The following is a 21,196-nucleotide window of genomic DNA, read 5'->3' on the forward strand; positions in this document are numbered from 1 at the left end:
AGAGAACAATATGGCTTCTGGACTCCTTTTCTGATGAACAAGAGATGTCCCACCTAGCCTGAAGAATCATACCCAGAGCTGCCACCAGCCTGCAGCACAGGAGCAGAACGACTCCTCTGGATGAGGTGGCATTGGCTCACTCTTTGTGCCATCTGTTTTCCTGCTTATGATGGACAGGTGGTGGTGCCTCATAAAACTCAAAAAGCTTGCTTGCTTCCTGTTTGGAGTTTTCATCTGAAAGGGAATATGCTTACTGTTACCCCAATGCACATCCTTTTCTCGGTGAAGGGTGTTTTCCCCTCTTGTTTCTCTTTGGAAATGCAGTGCTGGGCAGTAGCTGGCTCTGGCGAGAGGGAAGCTTGTTAGGAGCGTGTATAGTTCTCAAACAATGCAGTTGTGCACAATAACTCATACATGGCTCCTTTTCTTTTTTCTCCAAGTGATCTAGATCAGACTCATTACTCAGATTCTCAGATTTGGAGCAGTAGTTTTACTGGACCATGAAGCATATGAATTTTCTGGTCAGTGTGAGGATGTGCTTTAACTTTAGAGTATTTAAGGTAGTTATTATTTTAGGATGAATAATAAAAGTCCTTTCTGCAAGACTTCCAATGTTTCTGTGACTGCTGATAGCTTTGCTCCTTGGGGACATTCTTGCAACCGCAGCCAGAGACCGTTATGGCTCCTACCCTTGCAAAACTGTCCCTGACAGAGCAGTGGACTTGAGAGGATGATGCTGGCAAGTAGATTCCTGGCTTAATTGTCATCCATTTATGGTATATGAAGAGGAAAACAGCAATACGGGCAAGGCATGGTTATTTCTTCTAATTGTAATCGTGTACTTAACTTTTTTTCTAGATTATTAATCTTTTTATTTCACTTTTAAGTCTGTGTTTTCCCTCCCTGTTTCTAATAGATTCACTGTGAGACGCTCAAAAGGCAGAATAAAGATGCAGAGGATCATCTAGAATTGTTCCTCCAACAGTGTGTCGAGATGGAAAGGTATTAACTATCTTAATTTTATGTAGAGAAACTTCTTTTATTTTTACTTTTTAAAAAGTAATTTACATTACATTATTGGAAACATATACTTGAGTGTTTCCTCTATATGTCAATCATTAATTTACCTTCCAGAGACCCAGGTTAATACTTTTTTTTTTTTTTTTCCTGCTTTAATCTGTCCTGTGGAGATCTGTATCAGCTCTGTTTAAATAAGTGAAACGTGAGAATTTTCTGTACAGAGAGGAGCAGAATCTTAGAGAATAGTGTCAGTTGGAAGGGACCTCTGGAGGTCATCTGGACCAACCTGCTTTGTGCAGGGTTAGTGAGGTCAGGTTACTTAGGGCTTGTCTAGGTGAGTTTCAAATATCTCCAAGTATGGAGACTTCACAACCTCTTTGGGCACCAGCTTATTCACAAACTAATATTAGTTCTACTGATAACGGCAGTAAAAGAGGTTGTAATATAGGATGTAGAGATAAAGAGGTCACATTATGGCTACAGCCTCTAGTGAGGCTGTGGTGATGGCAACCCCCTTTCTAAGACTTCAGTGAATAATAAGGAACTTTAAGAAAATTAGTAGTGCTGAGTATTTCAGCAAGATAAAAAAAAATTCAAAGTGATTGAGGATGATTAAAAGGTATCTTTTAGAAGTATTAAATATAGTGTGTGGATTTGACAGAGATAGAAAGAAAAATAGTTTTAAGGTAACTGTAGATTGTTCAGAGAAGCTTAGGAAATAATACCCTATCCTTCTTTTTTCCTGTAAGAAGCATTTTTTCCCAGGTTAATATATTGTGAAATAACTGGATTTGAAATCCCTTGTAGACTGGGATTTCCCATTTATTCAAGATATTGTGAGCTGCTGCCAGTGCAGTTTGACTCCAGCCTGTGTCTGTGAAGGGAGGGAGGTGCCAGGTTCCCGTCTGGCGATGGCATCCCTAGTGAAACCGGCCGCTGGTCGCTGGCAGTTCAAGCTCAGGACCTGTGACACATCCAGCCATGCAGCAAGCTTCCTCTGCCTTTCAGCTTGGCTGCCAAAGAGCTGCCACAGGCAAGAAGTTGGCTTGACTTAACAGAGCTGGTTATCCTGCGTCAGCTACTGTATGTTACATTTCCTGGCTGCGTTTCCAAATGGTGTTCATCTGTTTATTTTGCTTGCGCAGTTAGTAGATCACTGGAAATATCTTGGGTCTGTGTGGGAGACACTGGCCCAAATGAATCACGGACTTGTTTTCCTCCCAGGGTGCAGCCCAACTGAGTGCAGGTCAGTAAGATGTTGGTGGCACATCCACGTCCTGCCCAAGGCTGAACTAGGAGGCAACATGGGCTGTGCATAGGTCTTGTTCTGTTTGTGGTGATGCCTGATTTAGGAAAAGAAAGAATAATGGTGTAACGTACCAGTTAAAAATGTCAACTGTGTAACTGCATCAGAATCACAGCTTTCCACAGAAATGAGTATGGATAAGATCTGATTAGACTTGTGGTGTTCAAGCTGTGTTTGTGGAGCGAGCAGCCAGTCCAGAAAGGGCTGTGAGAGAGTGACCATTTCAAAAAGATCCCTGCTGAGGCTAGCAGAGTGTCCTAAAGGGGATGCAAGATTTTCTAGCATAGAAAAAGAGCAGGCCCTTGAAAACATCCAGATTTGTCTCCTTTCTTGTTTTTTTTAACTTAATTTTTAATTTTTTCATCATTTTCCTGCTGTCTCCCATTAGCTTTCTGCATGTGTACGTTTCAGTGGGGGAATTCATCTGCTCAGAAAGCACATGCTACTTGTTGGCTCTGCTTGGCCAAGCTTTCCATCTGATTGATTTTCATGGCAAAACTTCAGTTCCCTTTCCACTGGTTATCCCCACATAGCGACATGAGTCCTGGGTGACAAGTCTGGGTGACCGTGCTCCATTTAGTGCTTCTCTAGAGAGATAATCATCTGTATTTTGCTCATGGCTCATTTAAAGCCCAAGGAAGTTGGTGAAAATAACTTTATTGGCTTTCCTGAAGTTTGAGCTCAGCCCAGATGCTGTCTGTCAGGCATAAATTCAATTTTTTGGTCTTGGTAGTATAATTAAGCAGAATATCCAAGTGAAAGGGGAATTATGTTATTTTCCTGGTGTACAGGCTGTATAGGGTACAGAAGTGAGGTGGCAGCACTGAAACCCAGTCCAAAAGGACAGGAACCTCAGGCACAGAAGGGAGCACTGTGTGATAAGTAACGTGTCATTTAACATGAACCAGCTAGTTGTCATCCTCTTACATGTTACATATTTGTTGAGAGGAATAGTCAAAGACTGGGAGACACTTAACGTCTGTAAATCAGTAGCTTTACTTTTCACTGAGATGGGACAGGTTATAGGTGCAGCTTAATTTAATCACTGGGTCCTTTTTTTTGGGAGGGGTGGAGAGGGAGGAGCTTATTTCAGAGAAACCAGATGTGTTTCTATTAAGAACATGCACCTCTTCTGTTGTTGTGATTTGTGTAATTCTTAAAATTAAGCAAAACTATTAAAGAATAATTGTTTCTGTTCACATTAACAGCACACAGCTTCTCCAGATGTGGCATTTGACAGCCAAACAGCTGCTGGCTATTAAATGTGCCTTAAAAGCTCCATTCCTTTGTCGTAAAGGGAACAGAAGTGTAGGGACGTTTATGGGGTGATAGGCAGATGTTTTGGCTGCATCAGATTTGAGCGAAAGTTTAAGTGGTTTCTCTGCTATAGTCACAGTATGTACATGTTTTAACCCCTGTCATACACCTTGTCTTATGGAGCTCTCTTCTTGGGACTGCAGAGAGATTATTCCTAATCTCACACTTACCTCCCAAGCAACAGTGCCAGCACTTTTTTCACAGCATCTGGGACATCTCACTCTAAAGACAGGGCAGTTGTTCTGCTAGGTGCATCTCAGCTGCTGCTGGTGGCTGGCTTTCCAGCTATGTTTTTGAAATACTGGGTGCATTTTTTTTTTTTGGTGAAACTTGAGTTATTTCAAATTATGTCCAATTTGTTTAATGTGTTGCTTTTTTAAAAAAACCCAACCCTTTCTTTTTAAGTATATCCTCATAATCGTCAAAGGCAGGTGTTCTTTTTGTATTTGTACCAGTGCCGTATGCTTTATGCCCAATAAACTGTTTTTTATAGTGGTACATGAGAGGTGGAACATAGAACTAGTGAAGCTCAATTTCAAGAGATCTGGCTCAAATTCCCAAGCCTGAACTCTGAGCGGAGATCCGCTTGCTGGGTGTTGAGTACTGGAATAGCACCACTGATCTTTAGGGAGTTGCACCACATTGTAACTATTCTCTATCAGCTCAGAATCTACTAAACTTGTAAGAGCTTTTTTTTTTTCCTGTAACAGAAGTCTTTTTGTTTTCTTGGCAGAATTTTGTTCTTCCTATGGCTTGTTGGAATGGAAATTCTTTGTCATTTAGTCTTAACTGGATAAGATTTTGATATAAAAATCCAAACATATTTACATGAAGAAAATGTAATAATTCTACAAAGCTGAAGTAAAAGAGAGCAAAAATCCTGTAAAAATCATATGGAATATAAAAGAATAGGCTAGTTCTACAGATAAACTGTCACTCTTAAGAATTGTATGCCTAATTTTATTCCTATTATAAGTCTTATTTCTAGCACAAGTTAAATGAAATATTCTGTAACCCAGGTCTCATTCTCTCCCATATTCTAAAGGTATTTTTCTGAAATGAAGTGCGTTATCATAAATAGGAGAAATATGAGCTGAAGTGGTTTGCCTTGAAATTTGCCACCAGTTCATCCTCCATGATTCAAATGCAGAAATTTATTTCTTTCAATGGATCTGCCCTTCAGGCTTAGCCAAGCAAGAATCCTATGTCCCAATGCCCACCCAAGGGGATGAAGCATGTGTTTAACCCCTAGACTCTGGAATTAATTTCCCGTCAAAATATGACTCTGGTGTTGGTGTCTGGCTGTAAATCCTGGCTTAAAACATTTTTTCACAATTGTTTATGGTGTGTATTTGTGCTTTCTCCAATCACAGGAGAGTGATCCTGGCACACCAGCCTTGAAATGATTATTTCAAATAGAGTTATATGCCTTTGGTAGTAATATTTTGCAATAAATGCCTTGGGACGTGTTGTAGATATGTCCATAGTTGCCACAAAACTATTATTATTAGTAAGTAATAATGCCAGTTTCCAGTGAAAGCCAGGGAGAGCCAAGAGCTCACAAATGATACCAGCTGCAGAGCTGGGATTCTGCATGGGGCTTGTACCTGTATTGGATAAACATGTATTTTTTGGCCACCAGTCTGTGCTGCTAGAAGCCCAAAGTATGTGGCTCATCAAAAGACTATGGGGCAGGCCATCAGGAGCTGAACTGTTTGCTGCTCCGTTACGAAAGCGTGTATTATTGTTCTGTCTGCTGCTGCTTCTCCTGACCAGGAAAAGATGGATGGCAAGGAGTGCTCCTGACACTATTAGAAGCCACTGGTATCCACATCTCACACTTCCTTTCTGGTGCCACTGTATTCTGGCTTTAGTGATAGTTTTGGGCCAAATAATGGTTTTGCTCTGGCTCAGTTACATGCATAATTTAATAAAATTCCCCATGCATGTACAACCAGTACTTCATTGCCTAACCCTGTGAGGACAGACAGACCAGCATGATTTATTTAGCTGGGTGGCATTGATCTACATGGGAATTTCAGTCCCATTCACATACAAAACATCTGCTGGGCACAATTTCTGTTCTGGCTCCCAGCTGAAAAACTAAATTGCTGTAAAAAGTATGCAACCATTTATAAATAATTACAAAAAGCCAACTGAGCCTAGAAATTGAAATAGTGCAAAGCTATACCATGGAGCCAAAAGTGAAAACTGCTTTAAAGGCAGCTAGGTGAATATTTGGGAGAAATTAAAATCTCTTTAATGTGATGCACAGTTAGTTTCTAGCAGTGTAATCCTGCATGGGTATGGCAACTGGCAAACCAAAGAGAACAGGCCTTATTTCTTATTCTTGGAGAGCATGGCTAGAAGGATATGGGATACTGCTTTTCAGATATGACATGGTTGGACTCTCTCCTTTTCCTGCAAGCTGCTAAAACTTATGCTGGGGGACCAGTTTCCTTCATTACATCTGTAGGTTCTGCTTCCGTATCAAATGTCTTAATTTTCACAAAAGAGGAAATTTAGCAACTATCTCAAAGTTTACAAAGAGGAGTTAATATTCTAATCTTTTATAGGCTTCTGTGTTAATCATGGCTTCTGCATTAATCACAGCATGCTATGTAAGTAGGATGAGTTGTGTATTTTTTTATATCTTCATATACTTTAGAAAGCTTTTGAACATTGAATGGATATACTTTGTCCCATGTGACCACATGAAGGTGCTTTTAATATTCTCTTATGCTTGATCTTACAAAACATAAAAAACTATATCTCCTAAATTTGAATGGATTTCATTTTTCTGATTTTTTTTCCTATGAGATTGCCTATTTGCATAATTTAAGTATTAAAACCTGAAACACCTAATTTTATAAAATGATGGCAACCATGTAGAACAGTAAGGGTATTAATGGTGCAGAAATGTACCTGCGAACTTCACAAAACCAAAAGTATTTGTGAAAAAATTACTTTCTGCAGAAGCTAAATTCTATGTGCCCTCTAGAGCTCACCAGGGAAAGCTCAGGTAATCATCAAGAACTGTCTTGTTCTGGGGTAGCTCCTAAGCACCAGTATCCTGAAGATGTATTCAGGCACTCAGACGGTCTGTGTGCTCTGAAAGTCTGGACTGTAAAATGGATCTTTGCACCAGATATCATTAGAGTTTTACATCACAATAAATATATTCTTCCAATTATCAAAGTGACTAATATTAAAGTACAGATAAACGGATTAATATCTTCTGGTCAGAAGACCTTAGTCTAAAATCTGAGGGAAAACCAAATGCACTGAGAAATACAGTCAATTAAATAATTTTCTGACTTTCATGATGATGTCAAAACACAGAGATATTACAGAGCAGCAATCAATTTGTAGGCATTTGAGTCTTTTGTTGTTCTGTTCCTGTTACCCAGGCACAGCTTGTTCCTGCTTTTGCCGAGGTGCTCCTAAGCTCAGAAAGGAGAATGCAGAGAGACAGGGTGGGAGCAGCCAGAGGTGAACATAGTTTACAGCCACAGTGTCAGGCAAACTGCAGGGAGCAGAGGAATGAACACTTCCTGTTTGAAAACAAACATTTAAAGCCAATCCACCATCATTACTGGGGTATTTCCCAGCTCCATTCACCCTCTGATCTCGGAGGCTGTGGTCACACATCTCCTCTTACTGTGGCTGAACCAGCAGCAGAGATGAGTGCAGCCTGCCTAAATACTTGTTGCTGTACTCCTGTCAGAGATTGCTGCCCATCTTTTACTGTTCTCAAGACTGCACCTAGATATTGCTCCTTTATTTTGAGCAGCTGTTTTAGTCTAAATTGCTTTATTTGACTTAAACTCTGACCAAGCTGGGTGAGTGGGTTGTGCTGGCAGTTGGGGATGGTGATTTGCAGTAGAAAGGTAGTGAAGGTGGGAGGTGGCTGGGGCTATAGAGGAGTTAAACTCTGGCTGGCTTTGCTGCAGCTGGAGCAGGACTTTGACTGTAAGCCTGGGTAATGAGCAAAATGCTCTTTACCAGAAGACACTTTTAGGCCAGGGTTTTTTCTCTCAGCAAGGTGGTAGGCTGGTTGCTCTACTGATCTCATACAGGAGGTGTGTGGAGCAAATAGAGGAGTGCAACTAGCCTACCTTTGGTTGGTTCCCTAAGCACAGATAAAAACCTGAAGTTTTGAAAACTCAGGCTGAAAGTATTGGCCTGTGGTTTTAGCAGCTCTGTCCAAAATCCCTCAATATGGCTCAGAAACATTTCACCTTGCTTTACTTAACCTCTTCCTTCCTTTTGTCACATTTCTGGGGACTCTAAGGAGGCTGCAGCAATAATTTCTCCCTTACTATGCACATACAAGTTCATGCACTTTTCCTAAAACTGTACCATGAGCGACTGCTTCCGTGCTGTGGTTTTTCAATTCTTCAAAAGGACTGAGTGCTCTGCACGTTGTATATCCAATTCTGTTATGTAAAGCAATCTCAGACTGGGTCAGGCACAGGAGTCCAAATGAGCTGTAGATGCTGTTTTCCAGGGAAGTGCACTTGGGAGAAAAGGGGTGCTGCTACTGTCATGAAAAGTTTGCATTATGTAGCTGATTAAAAATGAAGGCTATAAGCAAAGTGCTTGGTCATGTGGCTGCCTGAGAATTTATTGTCCAGGAACCTTAACAGAGAACTGCTTAAAAAAGAAAAAGTGCCTTTCACACTGGCCTAGCCAGGATTTTGCAATATTTAGCAAGATAGAAAAGGGCTGGATTTCTTTCACAAGCTGTTTTCCTTCTGTAGATTTCTTCATGAGCTGCCACTGGATGCCTGTGCTTATGGGGCTCACCTGCCACCCACGCACAGCTGAGGCTTTGAAAACTGCCACGAGCGTTGAGAGCAGCTGCAGCCTGCTGCGCTGCCGTGAGGTTCATGACAATGTGCATCAAGAAGGCCTTTCTCTTCATCTTCATGGCTTGGAAGGGGATCTATGGCCAGTTAAAGTGGTCTAACAAGAGACAGTAATCTCTTCAGTTGGGTACTCTCGTTTCTTTGAACTCACACTAGTTGCTACATTTTTTTTGTTTTGTTTTGTTTTGTTTTTAAAAAAAGGCAACAGATTAGTATGAAGAACTATCTTTCTGCAGAGAAGAAAACTGTAATGTGTTCTAGTACTTCAGGACCTTCCAGCATTAAAACCCCCTGGTCTTGGTTCCTTGTATAAAAGTCTTATTCTGTTATGGCATAGGTCTAGGTCTCAAAATGCTTTGAAATACCTTGTTTTTGCCACGAAACTTTTCTTGGTGCAAGCAGGCTTCATGGCAGCTCTGAAACAGCTATGAAATTCCAGCTTGTCCAACTACTAGGTGTCAAGTTAACAAAAAGCTTTTGAGTTTTACTTGTCCTTATTTGCTACTGTTGGTATTTTATTGTAGAACCTCTGCAAATGATTTTGCATTCATGCTTAATGAAAATACATTTCTGTTATAGTCTCCGTATTGTAAATACTGAAAATAAAATTAATCATTTTAATGATTAGCATTAAATGCATCAATGCTATTAGCATTGAATGCGCCACACTTGTTTATTCTTATGATTAGGATAGATGAGTTTGTTTATTGGATACTTTTATCAATTGCCCTTCAAGAGTTTCCTCAGAACCTTCAGTGTGATCCCTGTGGATCATCTGTCTAAACTGCACTAAGTGTAACTGATAAATTCTTATTGCTTTCAGTTTTTCTGGTAGTTAAAATGAAGAATTTAGTATTTTCTGACTAAATCAAGAAGTAATCTTGCTATAACGGGTTGGTAATATTTTTAAGCCTTGCAGTTTGCTTTCTGGTCATGCATGACAGAGTTGGTTTAAGCTGACTAGGAAATGAAGGTCTGAGCTTGCAAAAGTCATGAGTGTTTATTGAAAACTTGGGTTGGGTCTAGCACTTTAAGGGGTTTGTTTTAATTATGCCTCAGTCCATTCTCTGAAAGTCACATTTCACCATTATGGTGTATCAAGTAAAGCAGCCCTAATTGCTAGTTCTGTGAATTTGGAGCAAGTCTTTAAGCATACCTAAGACCTGTGTGCCCTTAGCAAAGAGACTGAAAGAAATCATTTTCCCATCAAACAAATACCATTTTAGTGTTCACAACAGCAATTTTTACAAGATATGAATATTTTTAAAAGGAACTTTCAGGAAAAAAATATTGAAAATGCATGTCAGGTATCTATTATGAAGTGTTACAGAAAACAAAACATACCATTAAAAACCTTTGTGAGCTGAGCACCTGGTTTTGGAGTTTAAAGCCAATTTAACCATTTTGATTGCATTTTTGTTGAATATAAAATTCTTGAAACTGTGGTTGGGTGGGTAGGGTTGAGGGCACATGACATTCTTCATATAATCCCCCAAAGGGTTGACTTGGATTTCGTAGACACAAGATAGTAAAATTCATAAAGACCATGTGTTTAAATATTTTAAATTAATTTCTGCCACAAAGCACTTGGATATTGGCTGTGTGCCACTGCTCTAGTGCCCTCTGATTGCGCACCAGGAAGGAAGGTAGCAGGAGCTCAGGGCAGGATGAGCTCTGCTATCTGTGTTGTCACATTCAGAAGACAGCTGACAAATTTACTTTCTCTGTGCCTCAAGTTTTGGTGTAAAGATTAACACTGCTATTTCTTTCTAAGCAGGTGTGAAAGCAAAGAGCTTGATGTTGAAATAAGGAATCTGATAGAGAAGAATAACACTTACCAGTCATGTGAGGACCCTGAACCTATTGCCCAAGAGAGTCCAAACCCTCAGAGAACTTCGTGTTCCCTTAAGGTAAATGCAGTCTGCTTTTGCAATGTTTATTTCTCAGGAAGGAACATTCAGGGCATGTTCTCTGGGTGACTGGAGAATGCATGAAACTTTTTGATTTCTGAAATGATGCAATGAACTTGCTACACATTTTTTTTTCCCCCGATACAGCTACTTACTCTTATGAGGAAGACTGAGTGAGAAGATGTATTTTGCAGGGCTTTAAAAGGTTAACTAAGCCCACTGATTATCCAAAGTGCCACCCTCTGTAGCCAGCTGTGCCTTTTTAGGTAACAAATCCACAAAACTCTATACCCCAAGAGCACTGGCATTTCTTTAGGTTGTTGCGTTTGGTAGTTCTGGTTTAACTGAGGATGGGCAGAGGTGTGGGGGACAAAGATCTTTGGTAGTGTCAGAAAGGCTTTTAGATAAATCAGAAGAAAGAAGAAGAAAAATGATGATTCAAACCCACACTTCTGTGGTATGACAAACAGAAAACTGTAAGCCACCTGCCATGATGGTCATCTTTGCTTGCAGTGAAGCAGCGGTTAACGAGCATGACAGAAACTTGTTCTAGGTTTCCCTCTCAGTTTCCCTCTTCTCCCCTGAAATAGCAAGCTGCTTTTTATCTTGTAGTAGAAGGGCAAAAGGAAATTTTTATTTTCTGCAAACTGGGAAAGGGAAGAGTGAGAGGTACGAAGGAAAGGAGTGATTAATCCATGAATGCCATCCACCTGCAAGGGGTGATGCACTCACCTGCCTGTGTGACTCCACCACAGGGTGGGGGGAAGGAAGCCTCTGAAGGCTGCACTCTGAGGTGTGATGCCGGAAATTGATGAGGAGGTAAAGGAGAGATGACTCTCTTATATGAAATCTGAAATTACACATAGCTTCTTTCATATGTAAACCGCCATCTCTGAAATGACTCATGATCTCAGGGCATGAAGCTGAACTGAGCCTAAGGAGATGCCACAGGGTCAGACTGGTGGGATTAGAGACAGTGAGAGAGAAGCCACTGGAAGGAACGGGGATTCCCAGCCCAAGGGGAGGGATAAGCACGGTGAAACAGAAGTCAGTACAGAATCAAGTATCATTGAACTATGAAATTACAGGGCAGAGCAACCACCTTAGTATAAGATGCTAGGAGTACATGTATTGAATTGTGTGTTTTGGAAAAGGAGGTCATATTTTTAACAAACATACTATACTATACCTTCAGTTATGGAGGTTATAAAATAATATTTAGAAAAACAAAGCAGAAAATGTCAGTTTGTGAAATGAAATGCTGATTTATACTTAAAATGAGGAGAAAATTCTGTATTTAAGAATCAAGAAAAAGTTAATGAAACAAAAGTGTACCCTTCCCTACAGTGTGGGTCATTCATCAGGAAGTTATTTGACAGAGCCAGCAAGTAATTTTTGTTCTGTAGCTTTTTTTTTCTGGAATGAAGAGTATAAACTGCATGCTGCAAAATGGCATTTCCTGCTGAGTTTAAATAATTTTCGAGACTGTTATCTCAAAATGTCTGTAAACAAATTCCCTTTTTCACCAGGGTGTTTTCCATAAAAATATATTATTGTGGTTTTAAAGACTAATATTTGAGAGGGAGAAAATGTAGGTCTGTGGAATGAACTAATTCTTAGCACTTCCTGCAGCCTATGATTACTTTATCTGTAGTGCTTTAATTTCAGTTTGTCATGATGCTATGTGCCCCCCTCCAGGAGAGGGAAAAAAGGGATTAGATTACAGAGAAACATCCTTACAGGCAGATCAGAGCAATTAGAGCCTGTTGGTGTACTTGGTTCGCTGACACCCACTGGTGGTTTGTTGGTCCAACATGTAGAGACATAGGCACTCAAGTCCTTTATGTAGTTTGGCTAGGGACATTGTCTTCTCAGTTTAATGAAATCTGTTTACTTTTGCTACAAACATTGACCAAAAAAGGGAAACACGATGGAATCTTTTACTGATTAGAACAATTGTTAATTTCTAATTCACATCTACTTAACTATTCCCCTGTCTTTTGTAACATCACTTATTGCTGCGATGTACAGCAGGAGTGCATGTGAATGAGAAGGATTGCAAGATCCAGTCTTCAGAGGCCATAATCTGCAAAAATGCCTGTCCTCAAAGCGTACTTCAGAAAGGAAAGGGTTCCTTGTTCTGTCTTCCACAGAGGGGGATGCTGAAGGCTAAAAGGATCAAGCAATTTTCTATTTTAATGTAAGAAACCAAAGAAACATATTTCTTACAACAAAAAAGCGTCTTCCTTTTTCAAATTTAAGTATAAAGCTGATTACATTCAACTGGAACAAGCTAGACTATTATGCATTGAAGTACAAATATTAATAAAAAGTATTCATGCAAAGTGTTTTCAGTATGTTTAGGGCTTCATCAAGATTTTATACTTGAGAAGGATGTTTTCTGGGGGAGGTAAGGGTGGATAAAATATCAAATAGGAAGGGAAGAATAGCAACTAAAATGATTAGTGGTGTGTCAACATAATGTAAATTTGACAGAGATAGTATATTTTATGGGATCAACTGATAAAAAGAGAAAAAAAAACCAGTAAATATTCAAGCACCTAAACTGTTTCGGGTGTGAAGTGAAAAAGAAAAAAATTTCATTTAAGAGCTATCTGTACTTGCAACAACTATGTTGTAAAACTCAAAATAGCCTGTTTCCTACAGTTACAAATTATCATCCAATTATTGTTCAATGAAACTGGGATTTTCATCATCAGGCCTGAGTTTGTAAATGCTTAGGTACTTGAGTAGCCACGTCCTTGTGGTTAGTCTCACTGGTGATGATGGAAAATAGTGGATAAAGGAAATCCTGAAACAGAAGCCTGTGCTATGTTTTACTTACTCTGAAACCACATCTTGCTCTAATTTTATCTGGTTCCCACATATTAAGGCACACATTTGCATCTGCACATATTTTTCTGTCAGAGTGAGTACCTAAGCAAGCAACACAAAAGGTTGAGGCTGACATACTTTAAGGGAAAATCCCTTTCTAGCACACTTCTCTGTGTGAAGCACGCAGACCAGGTTTAGACAGGAAGATGTAGATTCTTCTTCTGGTTTGAGAGCTGATTTTATTCTTCAACTAAAATCTCTCATTTTTTACAATTTGACCATGTGCACCAGAATAGGAACAGAGGTTGCAATGGATACTGTAGCAAGCACTGCTGGCATAATAACAGCTTCAGGAATAAAGCAGAAAGCAAAGCTCTACCAAACTAAGCAAACAGAAGGCTCTCTAGAAGCCACCAAATTTTAACCCAAGCACCAATACAATAAAGCAAACAAATAAAAAGCCCCAACAGACCTCACAGCAGATTCCTGATCAGCTAGGAAAGAAAAAAAAAAAATTACCATTTTGTCATCATCAAGGAAAGATTCACTTTTACTTGAATCAAGCATTTTTATGGTTCTTGGTTTCACTGCAGTTAGTGAACAGACAGAATTTTCAGAAGTTACAAGTGGTTTTTATTATTTCAATTTGTGAGTGCCTATTTTGCAATACTGTAACAGAAGCCTTTTCCAGAATAAAGATCCAGCACTTTGAAAATGAAAACTTTCATCTTCTTGTTCTGCTGATGCTTGTGAGAGGATTCAGCGCTGGCCACAGCTCCAAGGCTTTAAATTTTCTCCTGTTGCAAGCTTCTCAAAGATGACTAAAAGACTTTTACACTCAGAATGGTCAGGTCTTCCTAGAACACAAACTGAAATAATTCTTATTTTTAAACAAAAATAAGAGGTTTTGAGATTATAAAACCCAACCTCAAAGCTGCTATTAATAGAAATTACAGAATATAGAAATGGAATAGAAGTTAATAAAAGGCTTCTAAGCAGTCCCGCACACTTTGCCCTTGATGGCAGGGTTGTATGCTGCCACCTGTGAGTTACCTCGGTGGGTTTCTGAGGGCAGCAAATCCTGCCTGGTCCCATTTACTTCCTGGGAAGCTTTTTTCATACCTGGTAGCTGACTAACTTATTCCTGCTCCTCACAGCAGTCTTTACAGAAGCTTCTGGCTCTCAGCTCCCTTCCTGGCATTCCTGGCAGCCGTGCTCCAAACCACCTGAAACTTTCTTACCTGAGTGTGCTCAAACGGATTGCCATAAAAGAGAATGTTTCCCCCTTCACCCCAGTCTTTGAAGTAACACAAGACAGCTGTGAACAAAAGTGAAAGATAAAACAGGTACCATCTGTCATAATGATCAGAACTGCCTGATTAGTTTTGAAAAATACATGGTCAGTTCTTCTGTCACCATTGCTGTAGCATGGACAAAGATCATAAATGCTAGGGATAATGCTTCATAAGCTAAGTATATGAGTATGAATGCAGAGAAAAAAAGGAGTGTGAAGGGTGGGAGAAAGTTGGATAAGGGTCTTACTAGTAATTCATGCTAATTAAGAGAATTTATATGTTTTAAATTACGATTCACAGACTTTACAGAAGTTTTCAGACTGTTGGTCAAACTTGCAGGTGCAGGTTTGCTCACTATATTTTCTTAATACATTTAATTGTGTTTTGATCAATCACTGTAATAGAGATAGAGCAGTGGAAGCCTATGAACAGAAGGGCTCATGTAGACATTAAGGAAGTACTTTTATAATACAGATAGAGGAGAAATTATCAACCACTGTTGTAGGAGGAGCCAGATCTGATCAGCTCTCTAAAGACAGAAAGTCATCTTTCTTCTTGTGTTAGCTTTGCTTTCTTAAGCTACTGAACTTCACTTGCACTTCTGGAGAGCAGACTCTGCTCTGTTTCTCTCCTTTGTTTTCCAAGTTTACTTGAACTATGCTCAAATGTAAAGAAAAGTTTGTTTATATTCAGTGGTGACTGATGCTACAATTACATGTCACAGCCCAGCAGAAGGAGTAATGATGTTTCGTTTCCTCATTTGGGATGGATAGAAGGAATGTGTGAAGGAAGTGACTTTCAGGAGATAGAGTGGAAGTAAAAGAGATGAGAAATGGATGAAAAGGTAATGTAAGTTACTTACACTCTTGCTCTAAAATATGTGCTGGACTCCAGATAGATAAAGGCCTGTATGTCTGTGTATTTTAGGGAGGCTATAAAAAGTGACATGACTCTGCCCACTGCAGACTGTGGCATAGTTGCACATGTGTTTATAGAGAAGTCAGAGGCTGTTATACTGTAAGAGGTTGCCAAGTTTGTGTTTTTCTACTCAGAGACTATTCCCTACAGTCTGTTTTCTCATGATTTTTTTATTTCCATGTAACCAGTAAATGCCATGACACAGACTGACCTCTTAATTTAAAGAAGAAGAGATAAAATAAACAGGGAAATTAAGGTTCATGAAAGCATTAGACTAGGATTCATAAAACTTGCTGACCAGTTTGTCACAGCACATTTAGCAAGTCTTGATTTTTGCATATTAGCAACTAAAGTAGGTATGATTTCACCACAGTAAAATCTGACTTTTAGTTGTCTGACGAAGGAGTGAATAGATTTCCCCACAAGCCGTTTACTGCAGTGTTAGAGATGGTGCTGATTTGCATAGCAGTGTCCAGTGTGTGTGCAGTCAGGGGTGTTGCCCACGACAGAGGTGCTGTTTCAGTCCACAGCTGCAGGAGTGGCTCGGGCAGCTCCTGGGGAGCACTCGCCTTCATTAGCGCCAATGGCCGTCCTCTCGGCACAGCGCACAGCTGACATCATTCCCACTGTGCAGAACAGGCACACTTGATTTCTCCTTAGGTATCTCTCTGCTTTTCTGTAGACATTTACCAAACAGTGAAGCACCTAGCAAACATGCCGTTGGACAACACTGCTAAGTCTGTATTTTCCTCCAAAATTTACTTGCCTGGTGTTCTGTGCAGACCTGTTTGCACTTTGCAGACTTCCTCTTCAGCTGTCATTTTTGCTTCCTGTTAAGCTTTCTGAGCTTCCTGTGACTGTGCAGCACTAGGACAAATTTTCCTCCAAAATCTTTAGCTGATTTGGTTATGTTTTGCAGGCTGGAAAATTTTAACAGCTTTTTGAAAGTTTGCTTGGAGCTCTAAATAGTTTTTTTTTTTTTTGTTTTGCGACTGCATTTACAGTCTGGTCTTCAACTAGAATTCTCCAAGCAATTTAAAACTGTGTATTTGATTCAGTACCTTCAAACTCAAGTATAAATTCCTTAAAAATACTTTTCTTCTTTTGACTGCTGAAGTTTGATAGTTGTCCAAAAGAGTCCTTTTAAGGATTTTTATATATCTCAGATTTCTGAAGTGCTGTTGTACAATGAAGTTGTTCTTCATTGTATAGCAGTGGACTGATAAATAAATGTAGCATTTTTATCTCTTCAATACCAAAGAAAACAAATGTTGTCATCTCCTTGTCCTTCTTTTCAGTGCTATTAAGTGTTTTCACAGAGAGAGACAACAATTTTGCTTCAACTTCTAGTTTTTGCTGGAAGAATACCACCACCTCTGAAGAGCTTGAGATTTTATTCCTTACTCATTGGCATTTCTTCTATTCGTAGATTTCAGACATACTCTTCTCTTTCCAATACCCTGTACTGTTCTTGGGTGGCAGTCAGCACAGAAGAGTGCTTGGGCGGGAGGGAACAAGGTACTTATCTCCCACGGAGCGACTCACACAACTGAACAGCACATTGTTCTTGAACAGCACATTGTCACACTTGAGATGTATTTCCTATCAAGTCTCTTAAAAGGCATTTGACTTTAGGCACTGTGCAAAGAGGCATCAGCATTATCCATATGAATGCGAAGCTTGACTAGCTAGGCACTGAAGAGTACTTCATGTCATTTCTATTCTGTCATACTTTGTATGAAACACTTGTAGTGAAGAGCAATAGCTAAGATGGTGCAAGAAAAATTGACACCATTTTTAACGTGTTTACGTAGGGTGGAAGGCCAGTAACAAAGCAAAGAGCTTCCACACAGGCAGGTCTAGCTCAGAGTTTGATTGTTAGCAGGGAGCAGTACGTCTTTCAAACAAGAGAGTAATGTTAAGTGAAAGATTTGCCCAGTGAAGGAGGCCAGTATAAATTGCAATCACTGACAGTGCCAAACTACATGCAAACAACAGCTATTTCAGCAAACAGCAAAACTTGACTCAAAACTCTTATGCATAGCCCTAGTGTGAAGAAAGACAACGGCTATTGCTGCTCAGTCACTATGGTAGGCTCACAGAGGGTGAAAATGGACAAACATGCAGGTGGTTTTGGCAGGGAAAGGGGGAGATGTGGAGATGCCGTTGCTGTTCTAGCATCTACTCTTCCCAGAGCTTCACTTTTTTCCCCAGGCCTCTCACAGAGTCATGCAGAGGTGGGGAGGGTGGAAAGGAACAGTGTTACTATTAGTTAAAATCCCTATAAATGGCACCTTCAAATCCTCCAGTCCGAGAGAGAATCATTCACTTTCAGTAGCTCTTAATACGGTCATTAAGATACCAACAACAAATGACTTGGTTTCCTTATGTCCACTAGCTTTTCAGGAAGCTACTCAGTTTTCCAGGAAACTCTTTTGAACTAAATAACGGTAACAACTGTGTGCACTCCAGGGTCTTAGCCTCATCCTCTCTTCAAAGTAATTTGAGCGCTAGTATCTTTCAAGTGAGAGCTGTGATTCATGACTAGGGCTGTGCCCTGGGTTTGCTCTTCTGTCCCCTCTGCAGGGACTGTTCAGCACCTCATGTAGCGCATCGCCGCGCGCTGCTGTGAGGAAATTGGAAACTGGGGCTGGTTTACCTTAGCAGGCCAGACCATAAAGTGCAGCTGTTCAACTGAAGCTTTCTCCCAAAGCTTAGCTGCTGCTGGAACGGGGATGGGACTGCTGAGCATGGGAGCCGGGGTAAGGGAAGGTGTCTGTGCTTGAGAATCATTGCCCTTGAGAACAGACATGCAACGCGGAAGTTTTGTGATTGTATTTTTATGAATCAGATGCTCAGTGTTGGTACTTTATAGACAGAGACAATTTCCATGAGTTTATAACCTGTAAGACTGTGGCAGGCCAGTGCAAGGTAGTGGGACATTGTGAGAAGGCAATAGATAGTTGCTGTTTGTGTCATTTATGTCTAGTTACAGTACCCTCTCCTTCAGCATCTGACTCTTAACTTTTCAGGTGTCCTAACTTTAGTACAGTCAGAACACAAAATTATGCAGTGACAGGCTGCTAATGGATGATGCAGATGAGGCTGTGACAGACAGATGGACAGACCATGAGTGAAAGGAGACGTCATCATTCTCTGACCTGACAGTAACATCTGGATGACTTTTAGCGTTCAGTTGGTCTGTTTCCCTATGTGTATCATAGGGTTATTGCCTACTTCTGCAAAGAGCATTGAAGACATTAGGTATAAGCTTTGATTTGACATAAACTTTCAATAATATTACAATACTCGGTCTCATTTTTTAAAACACATAGTGCTTCCTCTTCCTTCTCCACTACAGGGATTTTATGGTTTAACTATTACTACAGTCTCTCAGGTAGCACAGTAAGTTTATTAATTTTAGAAGTTGGCTTTCTTGCATGTCTGTTTCCCAGAGGATGACCTTCCTGTTTCACTCAACCTTGTTTTGATGGTACAGAGTCTTACTTTGTTTCATTGCCTGACAGTTACTGGCTCATATTTCTTACAATATATTAATCACTACATAAATGTCAAGAGATGCAATTGTGGAGATTGCTGTTGTATTATTAACCAGTAGTTCTTCTTTGAACCGGTGCTGTACTTGGGAGGGATATGCTCGAATATTAGTTTTGGTATAGGTAGATTAAATTATTTTCTTTTTTGATGGATCGGATGACTCCTATGTAGAATCTAAAATGTCTTTATTAAAATAACTTTTTTTTTTTTCAATTTATCTCTTTATACTCCACGAATTTTCCAGCTGCTCCATAAACCAGGAAAAAATAAGGACAACATCCGAGTAGGGAGGATATATTTAATATGCAAATATTATAATATAGTATCTTTCTTCCAAATTGCGTTTTGTATCTTGCAAAAGAGGAGTTGCTTAGTTCCTCATTATGAACCAGAGATCTGGACTGTGGCTGTTAAATTCCATCATTTCACAGGATTACTTTACTTTGTCGAAATCCTTTTTTTGGAAATTGAAAGAACTCCCACAGATTTATGTTATTTTATGTCAAATTTCACAGGTTAATTTTCATTCCATTCCTTGAAAAGGAAATAAATGACCTCTGCCCCCACTGAAAAAGCCTCAGACCCAGGGATCTTTCCACAATAAGGAAAATTATTTTTCTTTCATGCTTCCTTCTCAATTCCATCATTGTTCAGAATTCAAAGACAACAATACTTTGCACTTTTCTATTTTGTTCTGACCTTGGTATGTGAAGTCTGTGGAAACCTTTTCTTTGTTAATCTTTCCTGTGAGATTAACTTGATAAGGTTAACATCTTGTTCCAAATGGGAAACTAAGACACAAGTCTGAAGTGTTTGATACCTTGAGTACTCAAGTGAAGACCTGAGTAGCTTGAAGCTAGATCCATGCCTAGATAAAGTAAGTACTAGAACTGCAAATCCAATGTCCTTAGAAGAATAACAACACCTGTCATTAATCATCTTTGTGGAACTTTTCTTCAGGGGAAGTGAATCAATTTTCCCATTATGTTTTTCCCTTAAATATATTGAGGTTTATACGGGTGTGCTCTTCCCCTTAGCTGTTAACAGGCTTTGCTATTACTCCTTTATAAGCATGACTCACTGATTTTTCTATCATGATAGTTCATACTGTCTTAGTGTCACTTAATATTTGTCATACTTACGTAAGTCTTTTTTTAGAACTGGAAGCAGGGATAGAAAACTCTGTCCTCTTATTTACTGAAAAAACATACCCTTCCTTCCCTTATACATGCAACTTCCTCTCTTGGGGTTAACTGACCAGTTGATTGTTGATTTACATATACACTAAGCAGAGTACCCTTGCCCGTCATATTAGTCATAGGCACTGTACTTCAACCCTTCTGGGAAGTCCCAGCCAGGAAAGAGGAAAGGTTAAAACCAAAATTCCACCACTTATTTCTGAACCTTGGCTGCTTCCACAGGCAGCACTTATGGATCTTCTGGGTCTTAATGCAATTCTCCTGCTCCTTTAGCCAATGTAAAATACCTCTTTCACTGTTCTTTTTCTCCTAAAGACCCACAGTGAAACAAATGCTCAGGGCCATCTTGGATGCACGTGGAGCAACATGGAAGCCCCAGCAGAACCCCTAGAAGTAAGTGACTGTTTTGGCTGTCCTCTGAAGTGCTGTCTGATTAACAGGAACGGCTTGAGCTGTTGCAGGTATCACGCATTTCACTTTGTAGATTGACAATTATGGGCTCATTTTTGTATTCCAGTAGATTTGTCTGAATGCTTTACACTGTTTAAGAGTAGAAAGAAATGTTAGAAATATTTCTGAATATGACATTCTTAGAAAAAACCTTCCCTAGTGTTTTTTTTTGTTTGTTTGTTTGTTTTTTTTTTTTTTCCTTAAAAGTATCTGGTCATTTTAATTTGTTGTTGTACAAAGGGTAGAAAGTGGTTCATTTTAGTGACCCAACAATGTCTGTGAGCAGTATTTGGGCCAGTTGGTGCCAAGCGTGTATATATATATAGCTGTTAGATTTGTGAATTGTCCTATTCACTTTAATAGGGCTCTTAAATACATGCCTAAGGCCCAGATTTTGAAAGCAATTCAACATGAAAATAACTCCATTGACTGCCTGGTAATTGCTTCAGATACTTTAAGTTAAACACGTTGATGAACTTCTACAGAAGAGGGATTAAGTGTTTTCTGGCATGGAAGT

The 21,196-nt window shown here is 39.6% G+C and overlaps 1 protein-coding gene across 1 annotated transcript in view; it reads left to right on the forward strand.

Annotated features, from left to right (window-relative positions):
- Positions 1-500: 500 nt before the first annotated feature.
- The window catches only part of TNIP3 (TNFAIP3 interacting protein 3), a 52,064-nt gene continuing 31,368 nt past the window's right edge, over positions 501-21,196 (forward strand). The window contains exons 1-4 of the mRNA XM_042796876.1: positions 501-521; positions 917-1,002; positions 10,292-10,424; positions 20,545-20,622. Coding sequence (XP_042652810.1) covers positions 501-521; positions 917-1,002; positions 10,292-10,424; positions 20,545-20,622 — 318 coding nt within the window. The remainder of the gene's footprint in view (positions 522-916; positions 1,003-10,291; positions 10,425-20,544; positions 20,623-21,196) is intronic.

Source organism: Tyto alba, unplaced genomic scaffold (assembly GCF_018691265.1).
Source record: "Tyto alba isolate M040663 unplaced genomic scaffold, T.alba_DEE_v4.0 Super-Scaffold_23, whole genome shotgun sequence".
Taxonomy (NCBI): domain Eukaryota; kingdom Metazoa; phylum Chordata; class Aves; order Strigiformes; family Tytonidae; genus Tyto; species Tyto alba.